This window comes from Lupinus angustifolius, chromosome LG07, assembly GCF_001865875.1.
Source record: "Lupinus angustifolius cultivar Tanjil chromosome LG07, LupAngTanjil_v1.0, whole genome shotgun sequence".
Taxonomy (NCBI): domain Eukaryota; kingdom Viridiplantae; phylum Streptophyta; class Magnoliopsida; order Fabales; family Fabaceae; genus Lupinus; species Lupinus angustifolius.
The window spans coordinates 12,760,310-12,769,639 of NC_032015.1; the positions used below are offsets into that span (position 1 = coordinate 12,760,310).

The 9,330-nt window shown below is 28.9% G+C and overlaps 1 protein-coding gene across 1 annotated transcript; it reads right to left on the bottom strand.

Moving 5' to 3' along the window:
• LOC109352740 (calmodulin-like protein 8) lies at positions 6,548-8,919 on the bottom strand. The gene is made up of 4 exons (XM_019594930.1): positions 8,784-8,919; positions 8,462-8,619; positions 7,913-7,993; positions 6,548-6,928 (listed from the first exon to the last, which is right to left on the bottom strand). Exons 1-4 carry the CDS (start codon positions 8,857-8,859, stop codon positions 6,791-6,793), a joined length of 453 nt encoding a protein of 150 aa, XP_019450475.1. The 5' UTR covers positions 8,860-8,919; the 3' UTR covers positions 6,548-6,790.

The following is a 9,330-nucleotide window of genomic DNA, read 5'->3' on the forward strand; positions in this document are numbered from 1 at the left end:
TTACAATAAAAAAGTTACATTTTTACTATAATATATTAATAATAAATCATAGCAATTTTTAATTTACTAATAAATAAATAAGTAATTATTTTTAATATTTTTTATATTTATTTTAAAATATAAAAGTGTGAGGTGGTTGTGAGACCTAAATAAAAATAAAAATGATATTTGTCATTATAGGAAAAAGTAAATATTATTATTATTTTAAATAGAGTTGTAATAAATTATAAAAATAATTTGTGTAACTTAAATAGAATGAAAATTTTGTTTGTTAGCGTGTGATTGAGTTAACATGTCGACTGAACTTTGTAGTTAGCGTGAGGAGAAGAGAATGGGTAGGAAGTGAAAAAAATATCACGTGAGATGGTTAAGTCAACAATCTTAATCTTTGGATGTGAATAAAATAGAGGGTGACAATTAAGAGTAATTTTAAAGAGTTACATTTAGGGTACTTGATCTCTTTTCATGAGAAATATAATAAGATTTTGGGATATATAGTTAGAAAAAATAATATAGTTTTTTAATGAATAAGATTATTAGTAAAATTAGAGCAATAAATTATAAAAAATTAGAAATTGATAACTCAATCATTAATCCGAATAAGTGACGTCAAATGATCAAATGATAACATAATAATTAATTATAAATTATGTTCATTCATAAAGTATTGATATGTAAATTGTTTATAATCGTCTGCATATGGTTTTCCTTGGCATTCATCTTTCTCTAGAAAATGGACTAAACTTCATTTAATTTACTCTCCTCATTAGGACTTTTATCGGTCTCTTCCACACATGTACAAATCACCTAAGAAATGAATGTGTCATCTCTTCTAATCATATTATGTTTTGCGTGTTCATTCATCCAACACAATATTCTCATCTTTACTATGTGGAGTTTATTCTCTTGTTGACATTTTAACACCCTACATTCAAACTCAATTAACATTGTACGTCTTATAGTTGTGTAGTAAAACTTTCCCTTAAGCTTGAGTGATACATTTATATCACATGTGACCTCGTCATTTCATCCAACTCACTTGAATCTTATGGTTTACACCTTCGTCAATTCTATTGTCTTATATGATTGACCTAAGATACCTAAATCTAGTGACTTATAATATAATATGATCCTCAATCTTTACCTCTATAAAAGGTTTGTCTGTCTCTTGTCAAAATAACCCTCAACATACTCTTTCTTACTTCAACTTATATGAAAGTCACGAACTTCTAAAATTTGTCTCCACATTTATAACTTCTCATTTATTTCCTCCCTCGAGTCTCCCACTAAGATAATATTATTTATAAAAAGCATGCATTCTGGAGTTCTTGGATATGCTTAGTAAGCACATCCAAGACCAATGTAAACAAGTAGCAACTCAATATTGACCCATTGTATAATCATATGACAATAGAATATTCTTCTAAGACCACATCTTATGTTTTCATATATGGTCTTCACCATAATCTTTTATCATTCAAATGTAGGCAATTCAAATATCTTTCTTCTATAGAGCTTTCCACAAAACCTCTTTATACATGTTGATAATATATTATTTTGTGTCATATAAACATAAAAAAAAATTGTCACAACATATCCTAAATTTTTAAGTAAAAGTTGTTAGACCAAGATGAAGAATGATACATAAAACATTAATATGAAACTTGAGCCAAATCAAACGATTTGATAGGTCCAACCATTGACTGGTGTTGCAAATGGTCTAGGTTTGTACTATAAAACACATTCACATTTGAGCCATTTTGGACTATGCAAAATGCAGTTCGATTGGGTTAAGCTAGAATAACCCGAAATAATCTAATTGAGCAAACCAAACAACTTAATTAAAAAATTAAAACACTTTACCATCCGTGTCATTTTCCTCTATTTACGGATAAAATGAACTTGTGTTGCTTGTCATCATCGACCTTAGCCCACTGTCGATGTAGCTTTCCTACAATCGCCATTATGACCCTATTTCCTTGTATTAAGCTTTTCATTCTTCACAACAAAAATTATGCCTCTCTTACTATTTGTTACTTTTCAAACCACTCTACATTCACGAACTAGAATATTTCCCTTTTTCCCACCAAAAGCCATCACTCATCATTTTCTCTTTCTCTTTTATGCACTTATGTTGTCTCATTATCTATTGTGACTCCTTTTCTCTTATAGATTTTGTTTGTAAATTTTGGGCAAAATATTCTAATGATGTATTTATTATGTATTGGTGGCAAAGATAATTTCTCTGTCCAAGACTTCTATCCTACTTTTGTGTAATTCTCTTTGCCACTAATACAAAATAAATACATCATTAAAATATTTGATTTTAATGGAAGTTAATTTTATTTATTTAATGAGATTATTGTTTTCATTGGGTGAAAAAGAAAATGGTACATGATGATGTATATAGAAGATTATTGTTCATAGAAAAGATAATCACCTCACTAATGATATTATCTCTCATATGTGTTAGGAAGTAAGTCTCATATCGTTTGTCTCATTCTCAAAGACATGATTTAAATATCTATTAAACTACTCATCTCACTGCTAATTGGTTTTGAAATGAAATATTAACATGGTATTGTAGTCAAAACCTAACTTCTCTTCGGTTGTGAGGAGCCAAAAAGATGTCTTTTAATCATGGGTCAAAAGTGACCTTTTTCCTAGTCCGGCAGGCTTCTATCTAGGGGAATATTGGAAAATAAGTCTTACATCGCTTGTTTCATTATCTTAAGCGTGGTTTAAGTACTTTTTGGGCTATTCCTCTTGTTGAGCAAAAATGCATTGTTTGATGAAAATTTCATGCTGGAATAATTAGTTTTGACAGAGGTATCCAAACCAAATGGAGAGAATTTGGGATCAAATATGATTCTAGTGAGCAGTTCAAGTGAAGAAAAGCAATGAACTACGCACTAGTTCAAGTCAAGAATGTGGTGATTTTCAAGCTGGAGTTCAGGTGTGCAGGAGTATCTACTTTCTAAAGACATGGATAGATGTCATATCAAACCTCCAAAGAGATATGAATTTGAGGATATGGATACAGTTGTTCTTCATATTAGTTCAGGAGATCCATGTAGCTTTCAAGAGGCTATAAATAGTAAGGATAAAGAACAATAATGGGTGTCATGATGCAGGTGATAAAGTTTTTACACAAGAACCAAACTTGGGAGCTTGTCTCGTTGCTCCAAACAAGCGTGTAGTTGGGCACAAGCGGGTGTACAGGAGGGAGCCAACAATATCATAAAAAGAATGAGAAAAGTTCAAGGCTCATTTTATAGCAAAAAGGTATTCACATCAGAAGGGAATCGACTACAATGTGACTTTCTTCCCGGTGTTGAGGTATGTTTCTTTCAGGGTAGTGATGGCCTTGGTAGCAAGTAAAGATATGCATTTAGAATATGAGGAGAAAATTTAAATTACACAACCATAAAGGTTTAGTGCAGCCGGACAGATTCACTTGGTTTACAAGTCGAAAAAGTTTCTATATGAGTTGAAGAAAATGGAGATTTATGATATTTATCAAGGTAAAGATTGTTATATAATGACTCATATTCCATTATACCAAGCTTTTTCTCCATAAAACAACAATATAAGTGATGTGTTTTGACTGATGGAAATGAGTTGATATAGATGACTATATATTTATATGTTATGTGAACCTAAAGTAGAAGAATAACAATGGCCACAAATAAAAATCTTTATTCTCTAATACATAGTGATAGTCTTTCAATACTTTTAGAAACGTATATATAAATTGGTTGAAACCTTGTTACCAAATTTATTATGTTTCTCTTCTCCATACATACTAGTACTCGGCAAGTGGCACAATGTGACAACTCAGGGTACATCATGATTAATGATCCATTTTAAGTAAAATCACATTTAATTGGATATATTAACTTTTTTTGTTATTTATTTTGTTGTTGTGCTTATTTTTATGAAGTATATTGTTATTCTATTACTCTTCATACTTTTACTTTAAGTTTCATTTAATAGATAAGATAAAAGAGGTAAAATAATTAAAATTTAAGGCTCTTTGAAATTCAAAATTGGTAAATTGATTTTATTTAAACTTTGATATTAATATTTGGCATATTATAGCAATCACAATGGTAAATATTATCTCCATTTTTATTTGGCTCACACACGTTATTTTATAATTTATTACAACTCCCTATAAAATAAAACAACATATATTTCTTCTCCACAATAGTAAATATCATTTTTATTCTTATTTGGATCCAACAACATCTACATTTTTCCCACATTATCTACTCATCTCCTCACTTTCTCTTGGCTAAGAACAACCAAGAATTGTTCTTATTTAAGAACAAAAAGTAGAAATTAAAAATGATACAGTGGAGAACATAGTAAAAATATTCTTATTCCATGAAGAACAACCTTAGGAACAACCATTGTGATTACTCTTAGCTTTATGGTTGATAGTAATTTGATCGGACTAGAACAATATTATGTTCATTTAATGAAGTATGCGTGAGATTTTGGACCAAAATAATTCACATAACTAAAAAAATTAATAAACTTGGGGTACTTAATTAATTTTTTTGCAGCATGCATTCAATATATCAGGACCTACCCTAATCATCCAATATATTTGATGGTGTGATACATATTATCATGCCAGCTTTCCAAAAGGATGGAGATGCAAAGATGTTATGCTTGTTAATCTATGTTTCTTTTCCCTGATAATGCACGATTAAAATTGTGAGAACAAATTAAAAAATATAGCTCATGGTCCACAAAAATAATGATTGTTAGAGATCTAAGCCACTAAGTTGCTGTAGTCAATGGAGTTCATTTATAAGTCACATGATTGCATAGCTCATTTAGTCCACTGCATTGTTCATTTTATTCACTAATATTTCCAGATATTACATGCTCAATGGTTGTTATCTGAAATCACCACTACACTCTAAGACTTTGTTTCTGAGTGTAATTTTAAAGAGGAATAGAAAGAAATTGGTAGCTTTAGCTCCTCTTTGTTTGGGAGAGAGAAAAGTTTTGGAGGGTTTCTCAACCCTTTTAAAACTCTCAATGTGTCTATTTTTTATAGTTCTCTTAATTTGAGTTTTTTTTAAAACAAAATGTAAAAATAACTAAATATTTTTAGTAAATTATATAATTATATATTATTGTTCATTTCTCATTATTAATTATATTTTTAAAGGAAAAAAAAATTTCTAACATTATCATAAGCTTACCTTACGTCATCTAAATTTCATACCTCATTTTCTTAGCCTTTTGATTTATCTCTTTCCGTTTTCCTCATAAGTCTTATGCATAACCTAAATTAATAATATTTAAACAAAGTGTAGCTAACAAAAAAAACTACAAAAAATTCATTAGTTACATGCCAACAAGGTGTCAGATTTAACTGGCTTCTGCTGTTAATGACAAATGAGAGAACACTATAAACATTGGAAAGATAAAGATTAATAATGTACATATGTCACAGGCTGCTAGCAAAGAAATACAGCTAATTGCAAGCTTTCTATAGTTCCAACTATGTTATTTTAATGGGCATCACCATATAATATATTATAACCACACGCGGTATTGTGACTTGTTACTATTAATTTTTGGATAAAGATTTACACGTAACGATGTTAGTGTAACAACCAATGTAAGGGAAACTAGTTTATTTACTAGGGGAAAAATTATGGATAAATAGTATATGAATTTTATACACCATTATTGCATTATTCATTATTTATTTTTAATCATTATCAATTCTTCAAAAATAATTAATAAAACTAAATTGTAATATATTAATTATGTATAAATCTTTACTTTGATAATGCATAAATAATACACTCTTTATTTACATGTTCCACCTCATATAGACGGGAAAGAATAAGTCAACTATTGTTAAAAGTCTAGAAAATGACAAACTCACATCATAAAGTTTATGATTTTGGGTCAAAGTCCAAGAATATGAGCCGAAAGAGTCTTGTTCAACAATAACATGCATCCTCTCAAAGAAAGTGAGATGCCAACACACACCATTGATTTTCATAGGAGTTTTGGAGAAATTAGTTTAATATTTTTTTGGTACATAAATGATTTCAATTATATTTTATTATTGATTTCTAATCGACCCATTTCATTGTAAGTTATAAATATATATGATTAATGATGAAAATTTGATTGAGATCATTGATGCTAAACAGTATAATAATTTATCAATCTTAATATTTAGTAGTATCAAAATAAATATTGGAAATGTTGTATTCCTCACATTTTTTAACTTTTAATTTGTAAATTAGGATATCACATCTGTTACAAATTTTATATCGGTCGGTTTAGTTTTATAATTAGACTGGACTAAACATAAAAAAATTAAAATAAGATTTTAAAATAATAAGTTTTTACAAATCACATTTTCTTCTAACATAAACATGATCCAAAAGTGTCATAATTTTCCCACACCACCTACACTATTTATAAAATAAAGATTACACCATTATTCATTCCTTAACATCTCCTAAGGATAATGAATCATTCTAATAGTGTTGGTACATTTTTCAAGTAAAGCACATAATAATACTGAACTAGAACTAAAAAGAATAATTATGGATAGGTGTTGAACAAATCGAATGGTGTGGCTAAGATGTAACTCATAATGCTTTGGTTATTCACATCATGGGCTACAACTACAACTAGAATACAACAAAACAATAATAGAAGACTTATTTCTTGTAGAGGAATGAAATGTGAATAAGAGCCAAATGAATTTGAATAACAAATTTAGTTAATTTGGTTGAGAATTTTATCCAATGTTCATCATCAACTTGACAAATTCATCATAGTTCACTTGACCATCACCATCTAAATCTGCTTCTTTTATCATCTGCTCTACTTCATCATCAGTTAGTTTTTCACCCAGATTTATCATTACATGTCTCAACTGCATAAAACATAGAAAGTATTTAATATATATTATTTTGATAAGTGGAAGTATTTAATATATGAATACACGTGTATGTCCCTGTACATGTATATATAATATAATTCTATATATTTATATATTTATATATTTTGTCATTAAGTATGAGAGTTTGAAAACTGAAAAGAAAAAGATTCTTTTCACCTCTCAAATGTCAAAACACATGGCATATTTTAATCAAAGTACCAAGGTACTGTCCTAAATGTGCATAAGGATAAAGCCACTCTCGTATCAACACCTCTTACACCTACTCAGAGTTCACATTTGGAAGAGATAAAAGAATTCAACAATCATTTTCCTAAATCATATGCCTAGTACTAATAATATTGAAGCAAAAACGAAAAATATTGAATGTTTAATTTTTTAATTGATATATCATGTTTTTATTAGTGTAAGATAGAATTTGGGACACATCATTATTTGGAAGAATTAAGGTGTAAATAACTGTAAAAATAAAAGTTTATAACTACATATAAAGGTTTATAAATGTTTAAAATAATTTATGAGAGATTAACCTATAATTATTTTTCATAATCATATACCGTATAGAAGACTTAAAACACTATATACGAGTATATATCCCATAAAAATAAAATAAAAACATTATATACGAGTATATATATATATATATATATATATATATATATATATACATATTCATGCGATAGTTATATAAATATTTTTGTGTAGAAAATCATGTACCGGTTGCTTCACGCATATCTAAGTGCATGTATATACTTATTTTCCATCTATAAATATCCCAATAAAAGATAACAAAAAATCCAAAAAAAAAAAAGAATTCTACTGTGGTAATTCATTAGTTTCATAAGGATGACACATGGCACTTTGAAGAAAATCTTGTTCAAATTTGTATTTAAATCATCATTGCCATCAAGGAAGGAAAATTACAACAAAAACTTGTATAAAGGAATAAAATTTACATACCTCACTAGCTGATATATACCCATTTTGATCTTTGTCAAAAACCTTAAAAGCCTCTTTCAGATCTTCCTCTGCATCCGTTTCCTGAATGAGAAAGAATTCAGAAAAGGGACTTAGTCTCTAACTATATCATAGCTATCATAAGAAGGGATATTAAGCATTAGTACCACATGAAACATTAATAAACTATATATATATAATTATTGTGTTACTTGTATCATCACTTTTCCAGCTAATAAATTAGTCTTTTGGGTTGAGCTTCATATGTAAGTCTTAACACTTGGTGCTTTCATTGAAAGTTGTATCATGAAAAGGACTACCTATAGGTTGGATGGATTAAGGTATATCACTAAATACTGATATGTGAGTGAAATCGCTAAAAGAGAGGGGACTATTATCGGCTCAATGTCGATAGAGTGAAAGTCATCATGGACATCGACTCTTAAAGAAGCGACAATGTTAACAGTCTTACATTAGGCAGCGTAACAAACTCAATGTGATACTTAAGTCATGCTAATCTCTCACCTAATAGACTAAAGAATCATAACTTACTTTCATTTTCTTGGCCATTAAATTCAAGAACTCAACAAACTCAATGGTTCCATTTCCATCTGCATCCACCTCATTTATCATATCTTGGAGCTCTTCTTCTGTGGGATTCTGATCCAATGACCTTATGACAGTGGCTAATTCTTCCACAGTAATGCACCCTGTTAAACATTCAAGAAGATAGATACACACTAGTTATAAGTAACTACTATAGAATATGAATGTGATGCGTGAGTTATGACAATTCTATCAATATAAACATTGTGTTTATGAAGGAATAAATAAAATGATATATAGATACCGCAAAAAAGGAAAGCTTGCTCACCATCTCCATCTTTATCAAACAAACCAAAGGCTTCTTTGATCTCAAGAATCTGTTCTTCACTAAGAACTTCTGTCATGATTTACAAACAGAGAGAGATAGGAGAGATAGAGAGAAAGAGAAATGTGTTTGAGTATAGCTCAATCTTCATTGGGCTATATGTAGAATTTCAATGTGGAAAATGTAGCAACATTTCCTTTCTGAATTTTAGTTTATTATTTAAAGTCAAATCAGGTTATGAGTTTATTTTGGTTCAATAGCTGTGGCTTTATTATGGGAAAATAACCAGATTGTATCCCTCTTGATAATATATACAAAATGCATAGCATGGGGTAAAATTAACTAATTTCGTAGGGTTAGCATTTTCAATATGGTATTACTAATAGAGCTATTATGAATGTAAGGATGGTAAAAAAACTCGATCTTTGAATACTTGTAAAAATTTATGCAAAGGGTACTTGCAATTAATAAAAAATAAATTTTGCTAATAATAAAAAAATGATTTTTTTTCATTTTTTGCTCATTAAGAAATGAAAATTTTAAAATATGG

Coding starts and splice junctions, on each gene's coding strand:
- LOC109352740 (XM_019594930.1), bottom strand. CDS start 8,859: ATGACAGAAGTTCTTAGTGAAGAACAGATTCTTGAGATCAAAGAAGCC. Junction 8,620..8,783: donor GTTTGATAAAGATGGAGATG/GTGAGCAAGCTT, acceptor AATGTTTAACAG/GGTGCATTACTGTGGAAGAA. Junction 6,929..7,912: donor GGTATATATCAGCTAGTGAG/GTATGTAAATTT, acceptor TGTTTTATGCAG/TTGAGACATGTAATGATAAA.